Here is a 26,628-nt window from a genome sequence, read left to right as displayed (position 1 = left end):
ATGTTAAATGCACAGAATGCATGATATGTTTGTAAAAGCATTACAGATTCTCACAGCTCAGATGGTGAGGTGGTACAGTGCTGTGACTGTAGTGCACAGCATCCTGGGTTTGAGATTTTGTAGGGCTGATTATTTTGTTGCCGGGCAGAACAAGGGCTGATGGAAACAGAGTGATTAAAGCACTTTTAAGCACTTGTAAGCGAGTTTGCACAGTTTTGCATGAAGCTAAGTGATGCTAACAGATGGTTAAGCCCTGTTAGTTTCACTTAGCACCGTTTACTTCGCTTACACCCATGCTAATTTTTTCATTAAAGAAAAGAAAAAAGAGTGATAGGAAAGTGGTGGAATGGGACAAGCGGTGGTAAAAGCATCTAGGGATGTGCAGGACAGGTGTAGGAAAGGACCATAGCTCTACATTTTTTCTGCAGCAACAGCTGTGAATAATGTGTAGAATTTGGAATTTACAGCCTCACACCCCAGAGGGAGGAGTGTTGGCAACAGACATTTGCAGAATAATCTGTAGGTTGATTGATTAGTTTCACTGTTCATGGGGGTGAAATATAGACCTATGTCTGGGACAATGTTTTTTTGCTGAACAGATGCCCTTTTTTTTAAGGTGAGAGTGGGATGTTGGGGAAGCGCTATAGATATGTTTGGGGAGGTTGGTTGGGTAGGATAGGTTCCATTTGCAGACAGACAAGACAGCAGACAGGGGAGGTATATGACACATGAGAGGGTAAACACCTTTGATGGGGAGGGTGGTTGGGAATCTGAAGACCATGAGCCCCTAAATGGATACAGTGGGACTGATGTCCCCCGCCCATGGGCAGTAACCACTGCTCCTTCATAGTCCCAAAGGTGGCTGTGCTGGGGCTGGACAGGAGGAGCTGCCCACCCAACTGTGATCGGATGGCACTGCGCTCCAAACCCCGGAACTGACTGCAGGTGACAGGCTCCTGTCTGCACCCACTCCCAGGGGGGATGGGCCCTGGCCCCTGAGGCGGTTCCACCTGAAGGTGGTGGAGGACCAATGGACGAGGAAGTCCCAGGTTGGGTCTCAGATGTCCTGGGACCCGGTGCCACGGCCAGATAAGGCAGGACAGGATCTGCCTTCCCAAATGTGCTATTGTGTTGAGGTTTTACAAAATATATTATTCATGAACAACACATTTCAAGATTAGTTATAACAGCATGCGTGGGTGTTCCAATTAACCCCATAAAACAGATATGAAACAGTTGCATAACAAACAGAACACATGCATAAATGGAACAACAGTATGCATCATAACAGCATGCCAGTAATATTGACAGCAACAGGCCACCAACAATGGTATTTGAAGAAGCTATGTTGACATGCAACCAATCAAATAAATGAACAATAATAGAACACAAGTCCTAACATCAAGTTTGGAGAAAAACATACCCGTAGTATATGAATAATAATTATTGATGCAGATGAAGGGTGGGGGAGAGACAAAAAGTCCATTAATAGCTGTTTATGTTTCTATTTTCCACAACAGTACTGCTCAACACTCTATGGCTCAAGCCCTCACTTTACATCTACCTATATCCCATAGCTTCCTTAGCACAAACATACCTATTAAATGGTATGGGTCAAACTGCGACAACGCTGGGTAAATGGCTAGAGGGGACTCGTACATGTCAGGGTTTCATATCGGGCACTGGGGGGACCCTGAACTGCTGTTATGTGAGTGTGCTACTGGCATACTTCAACTGATTTCCTATGTCCAGGGTTATTGGCAGCAGTGACCACTAGCCATGACATTGTGACACTTACGAGACATGTATAGGGAAGTGTCCATGTTGTATGTACCTATCCTGCTGTCATTTGCAGGCATGTAGTGGGACAGTTGAACAGTTGTACACAGTTTATTAGTATACCCTCATACAACTACTACCAACATTTTCCTTACCTGTAAAACCTGTGGAGAAAATATCTGTTAACACTAACTATATATAGTCCTGATTCCTTATGTGTAGATATGCACACATCTTAGTACCACTCCCTGGATTCGAAATGTGTTTGAGTATGCAAAATAACAAATAAGCTATTCTCATCATACTGGGCTCCTGGGGATCTGCTGTTTCTTGTTTCACTTGTTTCTGCCTGCTAGTCTCTTGGCTAGATAGTCTGAACTTATATTCCTGTGCTGCATGCATGACAGATAGTGTATTGTGCATTAATCATTTGAATTACTACAATCTGAAAAGCAAAGGCTAACACAGGGCATTTATATCTTATTTTACAGCTCCATTCTAAGTCTACAACAACATACCAGAGTAAACACAACAGTTTCTGTTATAGATGTTTATTTCAGATCAATCTTATTAGGACATACTTTATTTATTCAGTTAACACAGTAACAATATACCTACTAGCACTACACAATGTACTCTTGCTTAGTTATTTCCACAATGTACTGCAAAACATATTTTTACTCACCAGCCTGTCAGCGCAGCCACAGCAGTCTGTCGGCATGGGCTTCAATGTTACTAGCCCTCTCTGCTGCAGATGTAGGGGAGAAAAACAAACATTATGCATACTTGTCTATTACATCCTCAGGCTAGAATTTGGTACACCTATATCTGTGATGCTTACAAACTGCTGGAGCATGGCTGTCTCTGGCATCTTGGATCCACTAGTCCAAGAGGACCCCCTTCCTCTGATTTAGATTGGTATAGTGGTGCCGGACCTGCTCACTAGTTTGTAGGATGCCAGTAGCACTGGTGAAATCATGGGCGAGACGGTCCCAGGTCTCTGATTTATATTGTGAGCCCTGGTACTGGCCCTGCAGCAGTCTCTCATCATGGTAACTTATGAGGAGTCCAGCCATGACCCTGGACTCCATGATGCCCCAGCGATGCGCCCTAAAGTGCAAATCCTCACCTATGCCAGCCATGGTTCCTGCGCAGGTTGAACTATAACAGGTACTGGCTGTGTTCCCTTCTGTGCAGTTTAAATAAAGACATCTTCCCGCCCTTTGCCTTCACTGGTCGTTTTGAAAATGTTGAGCACAGCTTAGCGGTGCGCAAACTTGCTAAGCCGATTTTAGCAATGCTTATAGGGGAAATTGTTGAGCACTGCTTAATAGTGTGCAAATCTGCTTAGCTGAGCTGACTGTTACTTAGCATACACGTCTAAGCAAAGCTTAAACTAGCTAAGCATAGCTGAACCCTGCTAATCATTGCTCACTTTTAATTTTTGGATATATTAGAATAATGACTTCATTCAGTAAGTGTATATGATTTACTTTACATGACGTCCCTCTATGGGCTTTCATTACATTACCAATGGGTGTGACTATACTGTATGGGACACTTGTGTATACATGGGTGGTTTCCCATGTTATATGCACTCACACTTCCATTTTAGACCAGCTACACTACCCTGGTTGACAACATCATTTACAAAAAAAAAATAATAATAATTTTAACACTGCTTTCCTATGTGAAAATAAAGTGCCTGCCTTGGTACTCTAACCGTGAATGCCTGCATACAAAGCCAGGACTCTAACCACTAAGCTATCCTGGCGTTAGGATTTTAGGTATATATTTTTATCTCCTCTGTGGTGTTTAAGCAATGATAGGCAGAGGGCCATAATGTGCACACCCGCTCAGCTAGGCTTAAACATCCCTTAGTATGGAAAAACATATTTTTAAATTATTTATGGCATTATACAGCTTTGTTACTCTAGGAGATTGACGGGTATGTGAGGTAGGCATCTGGGCATTCTGCAGACACCTGTACATTTGAGGACTTTGCTTGTACGGTACTTTCAGATGGCAGACATTTCTGTTTCAGTCTTCATACCCTGAAGGAAGTCCTTGCTACTGCAAACCTTTTATTCTGTCAGCCTTGCTACTGCAAACCTTTTATTCTGTCAGCTTTTAGGTTTGTCAGTGCAATATTAAAAATGTATCCCTATTTTTATGGCTTTGTACTGCTTTATTGCTCTAGGAGGGTGAAAAGTATGTGAGACAAGCATCTATAATGGCTATGGCCATATGGCGCTTTCACATGGCACAAATTTCTGTTTCAATCTTCATACCCTGCAGGAAGTCTGTGTTACTGCAAACCTTTTATTCTATCAACTTTCAGGTTTGTCAGTGCAATATTTAAAATGTTTCCCTATTTTTGTGCCTTTGTCCCCACATTATTTATGGCTGTATGGCCTTATTTCTAAGAGGGTGCAGGTGAGGCAGGCATCTGGGCATTCTGCAGACACCTGTACAGTTAAAGGCTATGGCTGTACGGCACTTTTACTGTTTGTGTGTATTAATCTGTCACACAGCGTGCCTTCATGAATCTACTAGCTACTTTAGTGCCCGTGGACACTGACATAGCTATTTTATCACTCCATGCAACGGACATAGCAGTATTCCTGCATGGACTTTTACAATGCAGGGGTGTGTGACAGAACTGGTCACACTTTTATCTTGTTCAGTATGTAATAGGACAAAGCTACATTATTACCAGTATTAGTGTCTGTACAATTGCATGCCTATTCAAATTTCATTTCAGTGTTTGTGGACACTGAAATACTCCAAAGAAACAAATTACCCATTTCCATTCACCAAACATCTGAGTGGAAGGCGGTTCAATGTCCATGCACTACTTAAACCTCCTCATAATACCCTGTCTACAAACACCATTCAATGTGTCCATTTAGCTTTAACAGAAGAGCCTTCATGAATATGTCAAGGTCACTGCTCAAAATGCTGATACACAGCTACATGGACATGACTGTTGTTTTTCTTATCACTGTCTGTACAATAGCATGTATTCCAGCATGGAGTTTATTGAAGGCACAAAAGAAATTGAGAAACAAATTACCCATTTTGTTCAGTATGTAAGGAGGTTAACCTTCATACATTAACAAAAAGAACCACTTCAGCTAAGCCATATTCCTGAACTACCTTGGTCAACAGTAGCTACAGATATCTGAGTGGAATGGTTAACAATACTTGGTGTTAGTAGACTCTTATTCAAATTGGTTCAAGACTGACCAGCTTCCCAATCTAACTTCCAGTTCTGTCATTACTAAGCTGAAGAGACATTTTTCTGTCATTACTAAGTTGAAGAGACATTTTCTGTCCATGGTAGTCTGCACAGAGTTATTTCTGTCAATGGTGCACAGCTGAATAGTAAGCATTTCAAGAAATTTGCAGAAGAGTGGAACTTTGTTCATATTACAAGTAGTCCTGAATACCCTCAGTCAAACGGCTTGGCTAAACGTGCAGTTCAAAGTGCAAAACAGCTGTTAGAGAAATCCAGATGCGACAATACTAATGTTTTTCTCAATGTGTTAAATCTCAGAAATACTCCTTGTGATAAACATCTTGGTTCCCCTGCCCAGAGACTTATGTCAAGACAAACGAGAACCACACTACCAATCAGCAGCAATTTATTGATTCCACATGCTAAGAACAACAAAGCAGTAAAAGCCTAACTGTTGAAAAAGTGTTTGTCCCTGAAGTTTTGCTATGATAAAAACAGCAAACTGCTCAGTTCATTGAAAAAAGGGGAGACAGTGAGGATGCAGATGTCAAAAGGTTTTGATCGCATCAGATTTGTGAAAAGTTTGTGTCGAGCTGAAATCATACATTGTGGAACCACAAGAAATGGAATTCAAAGGAAATTGGAAGCATTTGTCACCAGTGTCCGAACCAGTGTTTCATTTTGCATGTGACAAAGACTCTAGTTCTCAGAGTGACTAGTCCAATGTTCCTGTTACAGAGGACATTCCGTCAGTATTCCCCAATCCTGAGAAAATCCCTGAAACTCCTCAAGCAGAACATTTCCCCAGTGACTGTCCCTGTTGCTAAACCCAGTCCTAACTATTATGTCACGCAATCAGGTCACATCTCAAAACCTACTTCCAGATACACAGCAACTGGACATGACTGTTGTTTTTCTTTATAAGTGTCTGTACAATTGCATGCCTATTCAAATGTTGTTTACATATGAAGGCACAAAAGAAATCTCCAAAGAAACAAATTACCCATTTCCATTCACCAAACACTTATGGAAGGAGGTTAACCCCTTCATACAAGAAGAAAACCTCCTCATAATACCCTGTCTACAAACACCATTCAATGTGATACAATAAACATTTCAACAGAAGAGTTCCTTAAAAAATCTAGCAATCACCTATCAATAAACTCCACAAATCCCATAGATCATGCATTGCCCACCCACCACCATTCATACCCCTCTTCCACTTCAAATGCATACATCCTGTTGTGCAAAAATGTAATGCCCCATGTTTATTCTTCACTAAATGCATAATAACTTGTAAGTTCTTCACAAATGGGGGAAATAAAATGTTTATGATATCTATTGTGTCAAAGGAAAGCTGAAAAACAGATGCATAACTATGCAAGGTATATTTTCATATGATTCAAGTAGTAGCCTTTTTAAGTGCCTTACAATTATATTCTTTTATTAGCAAACTATGGTGTGTTATTAATAACTGAAGGCAGAGTAACTACAGAGGGAATTAAGGGATGCTGGAAAGTCTAATTTCAGAAGGTTAACACATTTTGGCAGATATCTGGTAGAAACCAGATTAATCAAATAAGGAACTATTACACTTTAGCCTTCTCAGGTTGGGGGGGGTGAGTTTTTGCAAGGCTCTCTTTGAGATAATGCAGACTGATACTGAATGTTACAAGGCTAAAGGACAATAAATCTGTAACCACAGATGGCTCTCATGTTTAAAATACATATTTGTGAAGTGTTCATGTGCAGCTCCAAGTGAGAAGCACAAGGGTTGAAAATATTAAAAAAAACATTGATTTGCTAAAAGTAATGTAACATTAAATTTTGCATGAATGCAGCTAATAAGAAAAGGTGTATAATGAGGTGTTTTCATTTTCTTTATTGAGACTGAATTCTGAATTTTTTAGCAGGCAGTCTCCCAGAGCTGTTTATTACATAAATGAGTATTTTGCACATCCTGAAATGTTATTGTTGATTGAGTAACAAGGTAAAATTCTTTATTAGTTTGTTTACTTAATTTGTGCCTTAACATGCCCAAAGAAGTCTCTATTCTACTTGAGAATTTTTCCACTGGCCCCCCTTCCGGATCTGACAACATAACCCCCCTGTTCATATGTCACTGCAAAGATCATCTATATCTTCATTTCAGCCACATATGTATTCAACGTCTCACACAAAACATCATGCCACAGATTTGAAAAACTGCTCTAATTAAACCCCTCCCAAAGCAAACCATGACAAAAGATACCTCTCACTTCCATCCAATATCCATCCTATCAGTTCTGGGCAAACATCCAAAAAAGGTACTATGCACCCAACTCTCTCTATATATACATATATTCAGCAGTACCACCTGCTATCTTCCAAACAGCATGGATCCTAGTCTGGACAAAATACTATGACAATACTTTGGTTTCTAGCTGATGACATCTTGCAAAACTCTGATAGTGATCTCCTTACAGGTGCCCTGTTTATAGACTTGGCAAAGGCATCTGATCTCACTGACCACTATCTTTTCTACAACAAAATAACTGAAACTGGTAAAAGTCCAGATGACACTCTCTGGTTTAAAAAAGCTTCCACACTGACAGATACATCAGAGTTAAAAAAAAGATATTAGAGTTAAAAAACGATCTTCTCAATCAGAATCTGCACTTATTACCACAGGTGTATAATACGGATCCATTTTTGTTCCCCTTCTCTACACCATATTCATTAACAAATTTATTTGTGACCTTCCCCATCTCCCACTTATCCTCTATGCTGATGACATGTCATTCACTGATCAGGTCATGCTCACACCAACATTCAATGCCATCTCCAGTCAGACTTAGATGAGCTCCACCAATGAGTCAGAAACCATAAACTACTTTTCAACCTCACCAAGACTGAAACTATGCTTTCTGAGACTCCACAGAAAATTCACCAAGTACCTTACTCTATCTTTGACTTACACAAACAGGCATACCTCCCAACCATGCAGAATTACTCATTTTGTACCGAGCTTTGGGGTTCAAATGAAGATGTGCCACGATTCCCAAGTGGTACCCCTTCATTTCCGATTTTTTTCTTTTGTTTTTTGATTTTTTTTGCGCTGTTAGAGCTGACGTCATCACGTGCACAATGATGTCAGCTCCGTCAGGGCTAGCAGCCTATCGGAATTGAGCTCAAGGAGCTCACACATTTCTGGCTGGCCTGGCTGCTCAAATGCGAGTAGGAATGGCAACAAATGGTTGCTGTTACAGTGGAACATGGATCGTTATAGGAATGGCAACTGCTGTTACAGCACTATATGCAAGCGGTGGATCATTGCTCTTTCAAATGCGAGCAGGAACGGCAAGGAAACTAACTTTCTGCAGTGGAATGCAGACTAAGTAAGGAAACTAACTTTTAGAGAGGTGTGTGTGTGTGTGTGTGTGTGTGTGTGTGTGTGTGTGTGTGTGTGTGTGTGTGTGTGTGAAAATGCCCCACCATTTAATACACCTGGTGGCTAGAGTTACTCAGGCTCAAATCCTGTACCTTGGGTACAGGCTACAAAGAGCATAAACTCCCTAGCCACCACCACTTGTGAGCTTTGCCCAGGTTTTTTTTTTTTTGCTAAAAGGTTGAGAGCTGTGGTGAGAAATGAATTCACTAAATGATAGCCATTAATTTTAGTCTTCATATTTTCAGGAAGCTGCTGATTTGGCATAGTAGTATGTTGCTCTGGCTGTAGTGCATAGAGTCCTGGGTTCAAGACTTGCTAGTGAAATGCATGGTGTTAACACAACACTTTATTCTAGCAACTTTACAAAATTATACAAGCAATGTTTAAAATGTGTCCCTGGTAAGTCCATAGCCACCACCCCTTGTGAGCTTTGTCCAGGTTTTTTGTGTTAAGAGTTGAGAGCTATGGTGAGAAGTGAGAACTGAATTTGTATTCCCCCATTATTAGCTTTGTCTGTCCAGGTTTTTTGTGCTAAGAGTTGAGAGCTATGGGGAGATGTGAAAACTGAATTTGTATTTCCCCCATTGTTGGCTTTGTTTGTCCAGGTTTTTTGTGCTAATAGGTTGAGAGCTATGGTGGGAAGTGAGAAATGAATTCACTAAATGATAGCTATTAAGTTTCAGTCTTCCTATTTTTCAGGAAGCTGCTGATTTGGCATAGTAGTATGTTGCTCTAACTGTAATACATAGAGTCCTGGGTTCATGACTTGCCAGTAAAATGCATGGTGGTAACACAATATTTTATTCTAGCAACTTTACAGAATTATACAAGCAATGTTTAAAATGTGTCCCTGGTTTGTGACCTTTTGCCCCCCCCCCCCAAAAAAATGAAATTGAAAATAAGTGCGAGAAGCTATGCAAGATGCCTATGGCTTACACTACTGTCATTCTATTTATAGTGTGGGTGTAGAAGTAGACTTTTATGATGGAAATGTTCTGAATTGGGCAGTTTTGTCATTATTGGTTCATGCATTTTGTTTCATTGCCTACAGTACAGCCTACTGGAAAAATGTTCCAAACAAATTTAAAATGCACTCTGTCTAACAAGTGTGTTGTATTATACAAGGAATATAATTAATAAAGTCAGGAAGGTGTATAAAAGAAAAGAACACATGTATGTTTCTTGTTTTGTGTGCAAGGAGTCAATGATTTGAAAACAGCCCAAAGGTAATCTTTATCCACCACTGGCCAGATGCATTTTCTTTGGATGTGGTGTGGGTTTCAATGCTGTTTCAGTGAATATGAGTTTCAAGGGCAGAGAGGTTTTAATGCCAAGTCTATTTTCATTATGAGACAGTATTGCTTTGTTTAGCAGATGTCTATTAGTGTAAATGTAAAAATAAAATCCAAAAAATCACTGTGGAAGTAAAGCAGTATGCATGCACAAATTAGTGTTTATGGTAAATGGGGCAAAATAGACAGGTAATGGGACATTGGAAGGGCTGCAGGGAGACTCTGGTGCCATATTTTGTTTGTCCTTCAGTTTGCGTTTGAAAGTTGGTATCCCACAATTCCATTGGAGTGGGTGGGGTTACGTATTTATGTATACAAATTAGATGTTAATCAGCATACAGATTTGTACCTGTTTTTCATGGGCCTTGTCCAGATTTTTGATGTTTCCAGGTTGAGAGGTATGCAAAGAGGCCATGTAATCCTTCTAGGTGTTTGTAAAAGACTGCATAAGAGTAAAGAGGATCAGATATAAGCAATCATACATTTTCAGCTACAACTTCAACCTTACAACCTGAATTTTACAAATGCTACATATGACAGCATAAACAATAGTGTCTTCACTGAGCTGATATTTACAAATGTGACAAAACCTTTGACACGGTTAACCACTCACTGGATCTTTCAAAATTAGAAAAAAAATAAATAAACTTTGGCTCAGGTTAGTTACATGAATAAATAACTGCCTAACAAAAAGACACTAACAAGTATAAATGTTGCTCCTCTTTTTCAGATTCCGGAACTCTCTCTCTCTTTCCCATGTTGTAAAATGAGGTTTTGTTTTGGGGTCCGTAGTCTTCGCAGTTTCTGCGTATGACCCTAAACTTAATCTTACCTTTTTGAACATTACATTATACACAGCTGCTATCCTCTTTGTACATTCAGGCATATCCAGTAGCAAACCATAAAAAACCCTTCAAGCAGAGTTCACTAAGTTATTTTCCACCGGATCACCAAAATCAAAATAATCACAGACCCTATGAAGTCTGCTGTGATACCTATGTCTTATCATGACCCCTACTTTGTCATTTAAAATGTACACAGAAACAATGGTGCAAGGCACCATGTATCACCTAAACAGATGTTGCAAACCTCATAATTTCTCTGAGCATTAGCTCATAAAGCAATAACAAAAATGTATTCATACTGAAACTGGAATATGGTCTTTCTTTAATATCCCTTCAGTCTAGTACCAATACAGAACCTCTGCAAGCTGCACTCAACACAGTTTGAGGGTTCCTTGTTCTTTCTGATTTACATGCTTGTCACAGTCAGCTTCTGCAAAAGACTCACTGGTTTCCAATTTCAGCCAGGCTACTTACTCTTCACGTGTCTACCTTTATCTTCAAAACAATAAAGGAAAGACACCATTTTCAACAAAAAAAAATGTTTTGTTTCCTTGCCCTCCTGTTAAGGGTATAGATCATTTAGGTTTCGAGCCCCCCCCCTTCCCTGTGTTGAGGGAAGCCATCTAGCTTAGTTTTTTTTTCTTAGTGACCCAGCCAGTTTCCTGCTTCAGCACTCAAATCTTTCTTTTTGATCTCACTGTTCAGAAAAAAAAAAAAAATTTTTCATCTCTCTTTTACTACTTAGTTTTTCTTCTTACTACTTTTTTACTTTCTTAATCTTAAAAGTAGCACTTTATGTATTTTTGGTGTAACTCACTGCTTTCTAAGCCTTTGGTTTAAACACTCGCCTTCGTTGTTTTTGTGCACTTGTGTTTTGTGGTGTGGTCTGCACTGTGCAAGTAAAACAGTAGCTTACATCCTTCTAGGATGGCTCTAAAAGTGTATTAATTTGGTTTAAGCACTTTGGGCTTTTCAGCAGTTATTTTTACATTAAGAGGGTGGTCTGCTGTACCTTGTGGGAGGAGCTGGCCCCACCCCTCCTGGCTGCTGATTCTCTGAGGTGGGCTTATAGTGGCGTGGCATCTCTGAACTGCTTGCTTAAGTGAAGGTGCCTTGTTTGCTGTGGCATAGACTGATTCGGCATATGCTGGATCTAGCTTTGTTTGTGTAACAAGCACTAATCCAGGCATTCTCTAGTATATTCAATTGTATTTTACTGCTTGGTAGTAACTTGATAAAAGTGTAGCTAGTATTCTTAAGCTTTTTTTTTAAAACACTTGGGCTTCAGACCAGTTGTTTTTTATTTAGGGGTTTGTGGCATGCACTGTGGTGGCAAGACAGGCTTTTTTAATTCATCCTAGTGGGAACTGCTGATTGAGAGCTCTGTGGATCACTAGTGATATCTGCATTGCTTACTATACTTATTCCCTGTTTCAATTTTGGAAAGAAAGTTACCGTTTTGTCGCTTTGCATTTAAGCTACCTGTAACACACTTGTTACCCCGGCACTTGCCTACTAAGCACCAAATATACTATAGCACTAAAAAAAATTAATTAAACCCTCACTCCCCACCACCCCACTGGGTTTTGGATTAATTAAGGAATTCCAATATTATTCTTGTCCAAAGGTCAGTCAAGGTCAAATCTCCATCTCCTTAGCTGGTGAATCTGGGAACAATGAGGCAATGTTACAATGTACACAGACAAAGATGCAACCATATAGCCAAACTGGAGGCTAAGCTCTCTCTCTCTCAACTCAGCACTGGCATGGAGGAGCAGGAGGAACTACAAACACACACTACTCATACCCTACATCACATAGACCCAAACACACAAAAAACCAAACACATAATCATACAAAACATACCGGAAGGCTCTATCTGCGCTTGGGATGATATGCTCGACAAGCCACGATGCTTCGCTAGGGACGGTAAGATGGTGAGGGTAAGATGCTTGCACACCCCTCCTCCAAAGCAAAAACACAGCATCAATGGGACCAGAGGTAAACCCGGCTGCCGCCTACTATGAACTCCAAGAGAAGCTAAAAACCCAAATAAAAAAATTGTGTTCAATCTCTTACACCTCCATAAAGGTGGTGGTTCTCACGGATCCTGGAAAAAACTATCGCCCCATAAGCCTGTCTGCAGTGGGTCTGCAAAGGACCAAAGGGGGTCATCATGGACATATTGGATACTAGAATATTGGATCCCACCAAACTCTGATCCCCCCAGGTTCGCTTTTATTGGGGCAGACTGCCTCTGCCCTTTTTCTTGATTTTTGAGGCCAGGCCAAGGCCAAGGTGGGTGGGAGGTGGTACCTGACCTCTACCTTAACCTCTTTTGATACAATAATACAATACCATTATACCTAAGCTCACCATAATAAGCAAATATAAACCCTATGCGTCTAGGATTGCAACTGTCAAGGACAGAACCCGCAGAACATACAATTGCTGGATGGATGTCAGACCTCCAAACCTCCAGTTACAAGTGGTGTCCCCAAGTTGATAGCAATCTCTCATTTGACAAACGCGGGCCAAAGTGTTAGAAAAAACATTTTATAGCCCACCCAATCATGAAGGACCACATCTAGATCAGGGAGACAGACATCATCGCGCCTCTCATCCCTCATCAGACAGATTCATAACCCAGAGGCTCCCTTCACTCTGGAAAATAAAATCCCCAGGTTAGGCAGAGTCCCCTCATTGACTCTCTTCAAGAGGAATCTTGATGAGTGATGGGAGATCGAACCTATGAATCTATGAACCTAGTAAATATATCCTTTACAAAACAGCTGCTATCCCTCACAGAAAATAATGCTTCTTTCTTACACTAACGTCTTTCTGTTTTGTGAACTGATGACAGAGATTTTGCTGATATAGGCAAAGACTGCTGGAACCAAGCACCAGCTGACACATGAAGTTATCAAATCCTATTAGAATTTAAAACAAAATTAAATAAATGTTTAAAGAAAATGAATGCAAGTGCTTCAGAGACAATTGATACTGCTTAAAAAATACATATAATAAATACGTCACTCAATTTAGAAGTCATGCTTTGTAAATGATTGCTCTTGTCATATCTATGTTACTATTGTTTATATTTTGTAGGTCATATTAGTTTTGTAATATTCTGGTTTCTTTATTATGTATTTTTACTATTTGTTGATATCTCTTGATTCTGTTGCTTTTTACTGTGTATTTAAAATAGTAATGTGAATTCCTATTCGTGATCTTTAGGGAGTCCAGGTTACAAAAAAAAGGCTCAGCTGACCAGCTAATCTAAGCAGTAACCAAATAATTAAATAAAAACATTTCTGGCCCAAAGTTCTAGAAAAAAAATAAAAAATAAAAAGCTGTTGGTGTGCTTTTATCTAAATAATATCTTCACAGTTGGTGAGCCTCCGTGCTATATAGCAAGGGTTCCTCATGATTTGAATAAAAAGGAAAGAATATAGGCAAATGTATGTCCTGACTTAAGTTTGACTCATTTGCAACTTTAGGCATAAAGGTAGGACTTGCTCTTATATAAACTTTTGTTTTTTATGAAAAATCACAATAAGAGAAGGTGTCTGGCCCTTGAGTACAACAGAATAAAGCTCTAATTATGACCCAGATGACTGGAGTTCAATTACCAACTAAGGTGCTAGAAGGAATGGGGTGGGGAGGATGGCAGTGAGCAGCCAACAATGGCTCAGCCATCTTGGTAGGTGCAGGTTGGCATACTACACTCCTGACTTCAACAGGAGTGTGGAAGGATGGTAGGATGCTGCTATAAGGTCGGTGCGGCTTCATGCTGAATGTCAGCTGGGAGGCATCACTCGTGTGTGAGGGGGAGAAAGAGCTCACATGGGACCTCCTAGAGCAGTAGCATTTATGGAAGACACATGTGATTGTGGAGATAGGTTAGATTACCTGGAAAAGGTGGACTACATGAGCACTGGATGGTCTGACCCCTAACACCTGAGTGCTACTTCCTTGGAATAACAAGCCATCTCATAAGGCTCTTCCCCTGAGCAGGGAAGAATGGGATGTAGGGCTCTCACCATGGTCAAGGAATGAGTGATCTTGCATTCACCCCTACAGGAAGAATGAATAGGTCAGTTGGTTGCAAAGAGTGGGTCCAATGATGGTCATGCAATGAGATAAAAAAGGGTGGTTCAGCAGTAGAAGCAAGAAATCATTTTGACTGATGTAACATCTAGGTTCAAAAGGAGTTTAAGTGAGTCTTTCCAGAGCAAAACTATAAATTTAGACGAGGAAAGAGATCCGACAGCAGAGACCTCAACAATATAGTGTCTCTTTGCATACCTTCAATGAGTATAGTGAATTTCAATTTTGGCCTTGATGAAAGTTAGAAGTTGCAGTCCAGCACACTTCAATGGGTATATTTAGATCAGTGTCAAAAAAATCTGCAAGATATTTCATGATAGCAAGAAGAGGAGCAAAAAACGGATCCAAGTCATTTGTGTTAAGCTCAATCCAAACTAAAAGTATCCAACTGTCCTTAAAAATTTTCCTTACAGTGGGAATTGTCGGAAGTAGACAGGGTATTGATCATACTACCAGAAAAGGAAAGATTATTAATATCTGCCCGAAGTGGAGAAACCAAGCAGTGACCTACAGGAAGTAAGAGTATGGGTGAGAATGGCCCAATGAATGATCAGCAGTGGTCTCATAAGAATTCCCAGAAGATGAATCAGAAAAGGGAACTTGATCTGTCATGCCCAGTTAGCAGCTACAAGTATGACTTTGGCTCTGTGGAGGTCCATCCTCTGCATGAATCTTGTTGTTAGAAGAAATGGGGGAATGTGTAAAAGACTCAGTGTGACCACTTGTGGGCTAAATTCCACAGAGGTTTTCCTGAGAATAGAATGAAGATGATAAATGTGGCATTGGTCAAGAAGGCAAACAATTCACAATAGGGCTTCTTCCATTTTCAGGAAATTCTCCTCGCTACTGAGGTGCTGAGAGACCACTCACAGGGATAGCAGCACTCATCTGCTTAGTTTTTCCATCAAGCAGCTGGACTACTGAGGGATGTGAATAGTGGCAAAGCAACAGTTGGTGTCCAACACTCACTTCACCAGGCTCACAGCTTCCCATCATGGGATGTAGAATCAGGTTCTGTCTCACATGCAGCATACAACAAGGAAACTGTTGGCAGAGGTGATATATCTTGTGGGAAGAACTTCCACTGAGAAGGAATTCTTGAAGGCTTGAAGGATGAAAAGGACTGCACTCCTTTCCAGAAAATTGATATGAAGGGGTTGTTCTGACAATGTCAGCACACACATTAAACTGTTTGCCCATTGAAATGCCCCTATGATGTATCAGTGTTGACTGTAAACAAGTAGGAAGACAGATTGAAAAGACTGCTGAGGGAGAAGTTGTTTGTATCCATCCACCATGCTAAGTGATTCTTACAGGGCTATGAAATGTGGATCTAGGGGTCTGTGTTCTGAGACCTTTGGACCCAAAGGGTCCACTGAAGAACTCTTATGTGGTATTTTGCAAGAGGAACCATAGGGGTGGCTGCCATGAGACACAGCACCTTGAGACAGACGTAAAATATGGTTGCTTAAGACACAAGAAGTGGTGTCACTTTGACCTGGCTACAATGTATTTTGTCTGTGGGAAGTCTTGCTCTACAAAACATCATGACCAAACTTCAGAATATAAATGTGAGCACCTGTGCAGGTTGAATGTGGGACATGGCCAGTTTCAGTGCTAGTACCAGACATTAGGACAGGCTAATCTCAGACTCCCTCATTGACACCAGGTGTTTTACAGAGGGTGCTGCAGAGAAACAATTGTGCAGATATGGGAACACTTTGATTTCAAACAGTTGGAAGTGCACTGAAACTATAGAAATGCATATAGTTAACAAATGGAAGAGTTCAGAACTGAAAAATTACTGTCACTGACTCAGAAAATGCAAAAACCTCCAGAATACTGTCATGATCTTTATGTAAAAGTAAGCATTCTAGATGTTTAGTGCACATCCAATCATCTTCTGCCAGATGAAGAAAGACTGATTGTGCAAGAGGATTTCTGCTGGAATTAATGCATTTAGACTGCTAAGATCTACAATTGGCCTCCTTTATTTTCTGGCATTAAAAAGACCGTAGACTAACATCCAGACTTTCTCTGATTATTCATATATTAGATATAATTGTGAGTTATGCAAATATATTATTAGTACTAGATATTAGGAACAAAGTACACCTATTATATTAGCATTGTTGTATGCACCAATAAATATTATAGATAAGCACAAGTGTTTGAATGTATGAAACCTTCTGTAGTTGTAAATATGGATATACTGGTGATGAGGAATGGTAACTGTGATTAATTTTGAAGGCTAGATAAGGATAAGAAGTTTACCTATGTAAGAGGTAGTCATAAAACTGGGACTGGTTATTTTGATTTAGGGATACAGAAGGGGGAATAAAATTTCTGGGTTTAAAGATCATTTTGTCATATAACCACTTTCTGCTGGTAATGAGAATGTTATTAAAAAATAGGGAAAAGCTTTAAATATGTAAACAGTTAATGTTGCCAGTGCCCAGAGATGCCAGCTGCTGTTTTCAGTCATGACAAGGTCTTATAGGTATGAAGCCCTTATATAAGTCTATGCTGGGAGACTTGGGAGTTAGTGTCAGAAAGCAAATACAAAAGGGGATTATTTGTCATTATAAAACAGGTATTTAAAACAATAATGCAACTATGGGTCATTGATATATGTCTATGAGATTTTATTGGGGCAAAATAGTTTAGAATATTTAAAGAAGGAAAGAGAAACATATAAGGATCATAAGAATAAGATTAAAATGTGTTGTGAAGACATGCATTTTTTTTAAAAGAAAATAGACTGAGTTTCACCATATTTTGGGACGATGGTTTATTCAGAACAAAGTAAAACAGAGGTTATAGAGGCGCCAATGGAAACAAGGTGTGTACCTTATGCAGGTTATGGCTGTGGTACAGGACTTTGTACAAAAATGTATACTGATAGTGATGTAACAGAGACAGTTGCATGGTTAGTTCCAAAATTACTGGACATACAGCAAAAAAGATAAAATACATGTTAATATTACTATGGAGGAAATTATCAATCTGCTAAGAATGGCAAATGGTGACAGTTCAGAAGATGGAATTAGTTATGCATTTTATAAGAATTTGTCTGTGAATGAAAAAAGTGTTTTTAATGTACTGTCTGAGTAGTTAACTGTAGTTGTTAAAGAAGGTAAGACTTGTTGAGGCATTAGGAGGTTTATCTGGAAAAAAAATCACAGAAACATTTTTGCAGGTGAAATTTAGTGGAATATTGTGTTTAAGTGAATGTATTTTTGTTGTGCATGGAAAGCAAGTAAAAGAAATGTTAGCATTAGTGAAGGAAATTATGGATGAGACAGAGAAAGAAAGGAAGGAAAGTTGATTTTGTGCAATGTTGAAAAGGCATTTGATAAATGTTTGCTATTGACAGTTATGGAAACTTTTACAGGCATTTGGTACTGGTCAGAAGCTGATAGGGTTGCTGTGGCCAATATATGTGAAAACATGAGTTACTTGAGTCAGATTCAAAATAAACACTGACAAAAACAAAGCAATACCCAATAGGTAGGTCACTAGTAAAATGTAAAAGGAAACACGAAACAAAGTACAAATCCAGCAGCTTCTTTTATTCATTTATTTTATTTTTATATTCAAAGCCCAAAGTGTGTGGAGCTTCTAGCTGCTGGATTTGTACTTTGCCTTGTGTTTCCTTTTACATTTTACTAGTGACCTACCTATTGGGTATTGTTTTGCTTTTGTCAGTGTTTATTTGGAATCCGACTCAAGTACTATTCTTGGCTTCTTTTATTTATTTATTTTATTTTTATATTCAAAACCCAAAGTGTGTGAAGCGAGATTAAAGAAGCTGCTGGATTTGTACTTTGTCTAGTTTCCTTTTACATTTTAATATATGCAACAATTGCTAAAGCTCAAGAAGTAAGGCAAGATGAAGAAGGACCAGAGTCAAGGATTCCCTGAATCCTGGTGAAGCCTGCTCTAGTTATAGAAATAGAATCCAGCTGGCAATGTTTGAAAAAATATAAGCTGAGGACAAAGTGGCTTCTTATAGTATAGATGAAGAGTGTACTCTTCCAGAAAGCCCCAGATGTGACAAGTGCTTTAGTAGAATGAACCTTGACATTCTGAGGAGGATTTTTTGGCATGACTGGAAAAGCAGAACTGAATGGAATGGGAAAGCCACCTAGAAATAGTTTGCTTATATTCTGGCTGTCATATTTCGTGAGGATTTGTGTTGTTTTAACATAGAATATTTTAATGATAGTCATAATATTTCACTAAAATGTATTTTTTGCAGGATTGAAGGGCCATTGTGACCCCAAGGCAGCTTTTTGCAGGAGGTTTTAATCTCAACCTCCCATATATGGGGATTTTCAAACTCATTCTAATCACCTCAGTGCCACACTATCACTGAGGAAAGAAACTTTTATTAAAACTGTATCCCATTTAAACAACTGTATCCTTCTCATTAGTATCAGTAACACTGTGTATAGAGAAACCGAATGTGATTCTCCTTCTACCATTTATGTGGTGTCCAAAAGCTCTTCAAAAATGTCAAGTCTGACTTGTTTACTGCCCTACCAAACATTTATTATGAACTGGGCATTACAACATACTGTATGAATACATAAAAAAAAGCTTACCTTAGCATTCTGTCTCATTTCACGGTACCACCTGTCTAGTGCATATTGATTATCTTCTAGCAGCAGGCGGAGTTCAGTCAGTTCGCCATCTCTACGTTCTCGATCCTATTCAGATTCACCAAGCATATCCACTTAGATATTATTCAATACAACATCACATTGTATATAAGTAGCAAGGTGTGAAGAAAGCAATGTTACACAACCCAATCATTTGTATCTCCAAATACTGTAACTAACTAACCAAATCCAGTGAATTACCATAAATAGTCAAAAGACAGCAAGAACTAAAGAAACATAAGCAATCACTATCTTAATTGTTATTTTCTCAGAGTAGTGGCTTTTTGCACATTCATTACAACATCTAGAGTATAATTTACCAGAGAGAACAAAAATTTATATCAGACATATCTGTGCTTTCCTATTCTTGGCTAGCTCTGACAATGATAATGACATTTAAAATGTGAGTGATGTGCACCTTCATTTATGTTCCCTGTTAAAACTGCAAAGTGGCTGCTGTAACAAAAAGATTTCAAGAACAATTAACACGTAAGGGCAGAATCAGAAGTGTTCCAATGTTCTTGTGTGTACATCCCAAAAGCAAAAATGATTACACACTGCCCCACATAAACAAGCTGCATAAATCATAAATAAATTTGGCATAGAAAATAAAAATCCACACTACCATAAGTGTTCCTGTCCAGTGCATCTTCACATAATGTAACTTTTTAATGCAGCTTTTATTTTGCAATATTTTTTGGTTGTAAATCAGCCTTGACAAAAATGAAGAAGCCACTGTCTAGCTGCCACTTGATTATACATATCTGCTATTTTTTTTTTTGAAAATATCCATTTCTACAACACTACAGTTCTAGAGGCCATCCTCTCTTGAAAGAAGCATATTACGATTTGAAGGTCCCAGTTATGTCAACCATCAGCTTCCTTTCACCCCAAGGATATGCACTGGGAGTACAACTATTTATCATCTGCTCTTTCACTGGAAGTGAAAAAATCACACCTACAAAACTACTTTCACATCTTAATGTCTGCACATCAAAACTTGCTTTGTCAACAGTGTTACAGTTTGACATGTGGTTACAAGACATGTAGAAGTTTATGCGACATCAGAGGCAGTATACATGTACTGTTCAAGGTGTGGAGAACCCTATCTGATGAAAAGTCCAAGGATAACCACTGAGATTTTCTGAACCAGACGTCCTTTTTACCTTTAAGGGCTCTAAAAGCATACTTCAGTGGTAGACAAAGCCTTTCCTTCCTGATCGATCTTCCCTAAGGTTTCTTTTATTTTAGGGCCAAATAATAATGATCCAATATAAGAGGCATTAATGAAGGGCACTTTAAAGTTGGCCACAAAGTCAGAAAAGTACAATCAGGCATGGTGATGCATGGCAATACCAGTGCCTGCTGATCTGACTGGACTATCTGCAGCACTGTGAAGCAGCCTCATGGATAGATTAATAATAAGCAACATCATAGAGACTTGATATTCAAGCTCTTTCATGGTGTCTGGAGTGGGCAGTGCCCTGAGAAAATCCAAAGTCTGTTCAGCTAGATCCCTCTGCAACATAATGATATGAAATGCATCTTGAGGGGAAAAGGTTCTCAAGACATAAGCCCACTTTCTAAAACAGTTTAGTGCTCTAGACTTCCTGTTAAGAGTTTGAACTGTTGGGGTCTCCTGATATATAGCTTGTTTTTGGTGTCAACTGCAACCACAATAGAATTAATCAGACTGCCCCTGTTCCAATATGAACTGTGCTTGGGTGTTCTAATAATCTTGTCTGTCTTGCATTGAACTGAGTCTACTACATCAGGTTCATGAAGTGCCCTCTCCTCGTCCACATCAATGAGAAGGTCAGCAGAAAGGTCTACCTTGGAAGTAGAGGGGCCAGCTCTAAATGTCACAAACAACATTTCCTCATCCAGGAAAAGAGGGTTGGGAGCCATGTTCCCTTCTAATGCATTAATTCCATGACAACCCCAAAGTTGAAGTCCTCATGGGGGACTGGGAGGAAACTTTCCTGTTATCAACGTCTGTGTCCAGTGCAAGTGATTATGTATGGGAATCAGTGTTTCTCCTTTTGCATTGACACTTTCTGGGAACCTGGGGGAGCCATCTGAGGATCCAGAAATGTCCTTGATAGAGGGCTGGTTTGAGACATTCAGAGCTGGTCTGTGCTTTTGTATCACGAATACAGATGGACTGGGTGGAGCTAAAACCAAGGGAGCATCCCCTTCCTGTGTTGATGGATGGGTGAGGATCCTCTTGAAAAACTCAAAATATTTGTGCAAACCTAAACAGCATCATAGATAACCCAGCAGGAACAATCTCTGACCCCAAAGAAGAGGTGGTAGATGGAGCTGAAATAGCTACTACTGACACTGAAGAGCCAGTTAGCTCTTCTTGTGCCAAGGATCACAACACTGGGAATGTAGCCAAACTGCCAAACATATGAACACTGTAAATGACACCAAGGCCTCAGACTCGGCTGTTCATCACTGAGATACAGTCAACTCTGAAGGTACCCGAGTCAAAAGGTCAGTTGCAGAGTCAGCACCAATGGAAGGGATCCTACTGGTTACTAATGAGGGATGTTCTGGGATGGATTTTGGCTACAAGCCACCAGCACCAGAATGTGTGCCAGGAAAAGAGTAGCAGTGACAAGAGCTGGTAGGTCAACCTGATCCACACTAGACACAGATGGGGATGGGATGATACCCATGTCTATCCGAGACTTGAGGAATGCCGTCATTGTTTGTTCCTAGTCAATATCTATGACACCCCAGGTAGACCTGATCACAGGATCATAGGAGATTACTATGCTATCGACCCAGAGGTCATTTTAAGCCTAGCAGTTTCAACCCAATGTAATACCTTAGAAGTACTAGTCAATACCCAAGACTGCATTTAGTGATGACTGCCCATGTCCAGGAGGGTTGTTGCCACCATCCCTGGTAAGAATTATGGTGCCCCATCCACTCGTCCAGGTTCCTCTTGAACAGTGTCATAGAGGTGCTCTGATTCACATGAATTGTTAGCCTGTTAAAAAGACGTGGCAGTCGGTGGAGATAAATATCTCCCTCCAGCAAATCCTATTTAAGTTGCAGGCCATATTTAATTCCTAGAGCCATTTGATCTACAGATATGCAGTAAGTTAATTAGGTTTGGGTCTTGGGTTGCACTCTAGTTCAGGCATAAGTCTCCCCTAAGTAGTCTATATGATATAGTGACAGGGACTTCAATCAGTCTGTTTAAGGCACATGGTGGAGACCCTTGATCTTCTTTGTTAGAAACCACTGAGGTATCTCTAATTGCTACAGGTACTTAGTACAGTACATACTGAATGGGGCGTTATACTCAATTATGGGCCAGACAAGTGCAGAGTACAGGGGGGTTATAACATATTTTGCTCTCGAGGTGGTGCTTTTACTAATCAAGTGAGCTAAGTGGAAAGCTTTCCTTACAACGGTAGACACCTGGTGGTCAAAGTTAAGGTATGGTCAACCTGTGATCCCAGGTCCCTTACCACTTCATGGGTACTTAGGGTATTGTTGTTGTTTTGATAGTGTGAAGGGACATTGCTTATGCTGAAGAAAAGGATGATGCATTTCTTTGCATTCGGTTTGAGACTGTGACTAATACATCAGTCGTTGGTCTGTGTGAGACCCTCCTTGAGTATACTGACATCATTTGGGGATTCAATGATTGCACCTACTTTGCAGTTGTCTGCAAACTTGATTAGCCACAACCCATTAGTTTTGACCTGAACTTCTGAGAAGTATATACCAGACAGTAGGGGGCCCAGCACTGATCTCTGTGGCACCCAACTTGTAACAGATATGCTGGTTGAAGTGGAGTCACCCACTTTGATAGTATATGTCCGGTTTGTGAGCCAGTTGGGAACCCATCTTACAATAAAGGGGATTACATTCAGTCTGCTAAGTTTATCAGTAATGCCTGAATGTGGGATTGTTGAAAGATTTTGCCAGGGCAAGGTATGCTGTGTTAACAGATTCGCACCCACCAATCGCCTTGGTTACACTTTCAAAGAAATCCACCAGATTTAACAGGCAGGTTCTGCCCTTCATGAAGCCGAATTGGGTAGGATCCAGGGTTTGGAGGTCACCTATGTCTTTATTTATAAGGTCCATAATGGTACATTCCATGGCCTTACAGAGCTGGTCAGGCTTTCGAGTCTGCAGTTCTCTGTCTCTGATGGTAGGCCACCTTTGTGGAGGGGAATAACTGTAGTTGTTCTCCATTTTTCAGAAACAAAGCCTGTGGTTAGGCTATGATTGAAAAGGGTACTTAGTGGTGGTGCTAGTTCATGTTTTAGCCTGTTTAGAAGATAGCCTGGGATGTCATCTGGTCCAATAGAGGCCGTATTCTTTGCCTTAGACAGGGCTTTGAGGACCTGCTCTTCAAATATGTAAGGTGAGGGGGGGAGTTTGGGGGAGGGTTTGTTTTAAGTTAGGAGGGGATAAGGGAGTGAAATTTGTGCCAATTTTATCCACTAGCAGGTTCACTATCTCTGTGGGGTCAGTATGTGTGATACCATTGACCATAAGTTCTGCATATGCTTGGGTCCTACCCTTTTTGTTATGTATGTAGCTGTAACAGGCATTATGGTTATCCTTGGCAGTACTTGCTAGGCTTCTCTCAAAGGAGTTCTTGGAGAATTTGACAAGCTGTCTTACTTGCTGGTTAAGACTGAGGAGGGTGCTTTTCCACTGTTGGGTCTTTGTCTTTGTTTTCTTGGATAGCAACTTTTTGCATTTGTTGTAGAGTTTGTTGATGCTGGAAGTCTGCCATGGCAGCCTGATTTTACTTGTGGCTTAGGCTTTGATTTTATCTGGTATATACAATACACTTATGCAAGTGATTGTACAGGGCTTTAGTGTAAGCCTTAGTGTAGTTACCACTTTCAGCTTAGGGTGGGGCTTGGAATGCATGTATACCTTCACCTAGGAGGGTATAGCTCGCCTTGCTGAAGTTTTTTAGTCTGATTTCAACCTTTGTGAGTTCTGGTGTTAGTGTCAGTTCGAAGGTGACTGATTTATGGTCAGTTTTAACTAATGAGGGTCCAACAGTTGCAGATGAGCACCTGTTTGACACGCTGGTGAGGACCAGATCTAGAATGTTTCTTCCTCTTGTCGGGGTATGGACAATTCGCTCCAGGGCATTTGAATTCACAAAATCAAGGAACTTTTGTGCTAGCGAGTTTGGGCTAGAGTAGGATTTCCAGTTGATGGGACAGAACACGCTGGAGGGCAGGTTCATAACCCAGAGACTGCCCATATTCTGGAACAGTCTTCCCATACATGTCAAGCAGAGCACCTCACTGGCCCTCTTCAAGAGAAATCTTGATGAATGGATGGGAAATAGAAAGTTCTACACAGGGATCACTCCAGTGGCTCTACTTGATAGAGGCACTGGGAACTAATGCTGAGCGGCACAATGCCAGGGCACTTCTATGGGCTAAGCTTGTAAAGGTTCCAGGGCCATTAGCCTAGTACACACTCGTGAACCTATGATGGTGGAATAATTGAAATCTACCATAACTAGTGTATTCGGTAAAACTTGGATTGTCTTCAGTTTGGTTAAGTAGGCTTTGTGGGTGTTATGACCCATGGAGGGAGATCTATAACTGGCTAGGACTTGAATGGGGGTCTTACCCACCATAACTTGGACACAGAGTAACTCGAAGGAGTTATCCAGTCTAACTAAACTTGAGATGAATGTATCTCTAATATAGATTGAGACACAATCTCCTTTGGTTTTCACATGTTCATTTTAAGGTCTAAAGGCGTGGAAGGCATTGTAGCCTTGGCAGGGCAGGGGTACTCTCTGAGGCCTTAAACCAGGTTTCTGTGACTGCACAGACAGCTACATCTTCTAGTGATAGAAGTGCTTCCAGGGAGTGCAGTTTTTGGTTTAAGCTCCTAGCAATTAGCAGCATGACCCTTATTTTGTTCTGATTGCTTAATTTCATGTCGCGGATATTGTTTTCAAGACCTTGCCTAAAAATAGCACTATGGGGGAGGCAAAAGAGTTTGCCAGCAGCAGAAAGCCTAGGGGTGCCAGGTGTAAATGGTCTCTGGCAAAGCAGCAAGGCTTGTTAACCATGGCTTCCCAGGCAGACAGGAACTGGATCCCCCTGGAATGACACCAAAAACTAAGCCAATTATTGAAATCAATCATTTTTTGTTTATACTGTGGCATTATTCTAGGTGAGGGTGGTATGCTGCTCAAGGCTAGGGACATACCTGCCTGGGATGCATACTCACAGAGCTCAATCATGTCTCCCTTCATACAGTCCAACGAGATATGTCTTAGGTCATTCACACCCGCATGAGCTATGACAGAGTCATAACGGTACTTGTTGCTGAGACACCTGAGTGCATGCGTGATTTGGTGAATCCTGGCACCAGACAGGCAGCTGACCTTGACTTTCTTCTTGTCCAGCCTTGTGAGTGGAACATCCATGTGTCTCACTATTGAGCCTCCAATGGCAAGAAGCTTGGTTTTTGAGTGTTATGCCTTACGGGTTTGGTGGGTGAGATACTGGTGTTGCTATGTGTCATGGGTGCTGTGGAGACTGTGTAACAAAGCTGTGTTTTGGAGGTCTCTGGTGTTTTGATAAGTTTTCTGAGAGAACCTCCGCATATGTGGATTTATGTGTTTGATGACTACTGTGTGTGTTAGTAGTGGTACTATGTGAATATGTAGTGGTGGGTGAGTTGACAACCTTCCCCATGTTACTCTTTTGAGTGAGAGCGAGCATGGATTCTAGATTCTTGGAGTAAGTACCTCTCTCGCACTCTGTACTAGATGGTGTTATTAGTAGAGGGTTGTCTGTGTACATGAAGTAATTGCTACACTGCCTCGAGAAACCCAAGTCAACAAGGTTGACAGGAGAAACAAAGGTAGTCCAACTGTCCATAATGTTAGGTTGAAGACTGTTGTCACTAGGGGTGGTTTTTCCGAAACGATCACGGAGGAGCCCAGCGCAAGGATATTTCTGCCTGCGTTTTAAAGGAAAAGTTGTTGAATTTAACTGTCCAGCTTTGGTGCAGTGCCCGGTGCTGCGTGAAGTGCAAACAAGCAGAAACCTGTTCAGATACAGGGCCTAAATACCAGAAGCTAAACCTTGAAAAAAACTCTAACAAAATTCAAAATGACCAATGAGGATGCTTATTCCAAGCCATAGACTTTCATCTCTTTAGCACTCAGGTGCCAATTAAACACAGTTCTCTCACAAAAGGGCAGACAGGCCCCTTCCAATCCAAGATGGCCTGGAGAACG

The 26,628-nt window shown here is 40.4% G+C and overlaps 1 protein-coding gene across 2 annotated transcripts in view; it reads right to left on the bottom strand.

Annotated features, from left to right (window-relative positions):
- Positions 1-26,628, bottom strand: part of DNAI7 (dynein axonemal intermediate chain 7) — a 1,345,687-nt gene that overhangs the window by 771,335 nt on the left and 547,724 nt on the right. For both annotated transcript variants that reach the window (XM_044087675.1, XM_044087676.1), the window contains exon 4: positions 19,305-19,409. In XM_044087675.1, the coding sequence (XP_043943610.1) occupies positions 19,305-19,409 (105 nt within the window). The remainder of the gene's footprint in view (positions 1-19,304; positions 19,410-26,628) is intronic.

The sequence above is a fragment of the Protopterus annectens genome, chromosome 11.part0 (assembly GCF_019279795.1).
Source record: "Protopterus annectens isolate FY-2018-M chromosome 11.part0, PAN1.0, whole genome shotgun sequence".
Classification (NCBI taxonomy): Eukaryota; Metazoa; Chordata; order Ceratodontiformes; family Protopteridae; genus Protopterus; species Protopterus annectens.
The sequence above is the reverse complement of the archived record's forward strand: the minus strand, read 5'-3'. Positions and strand labels throughout refer to the sequence as shown.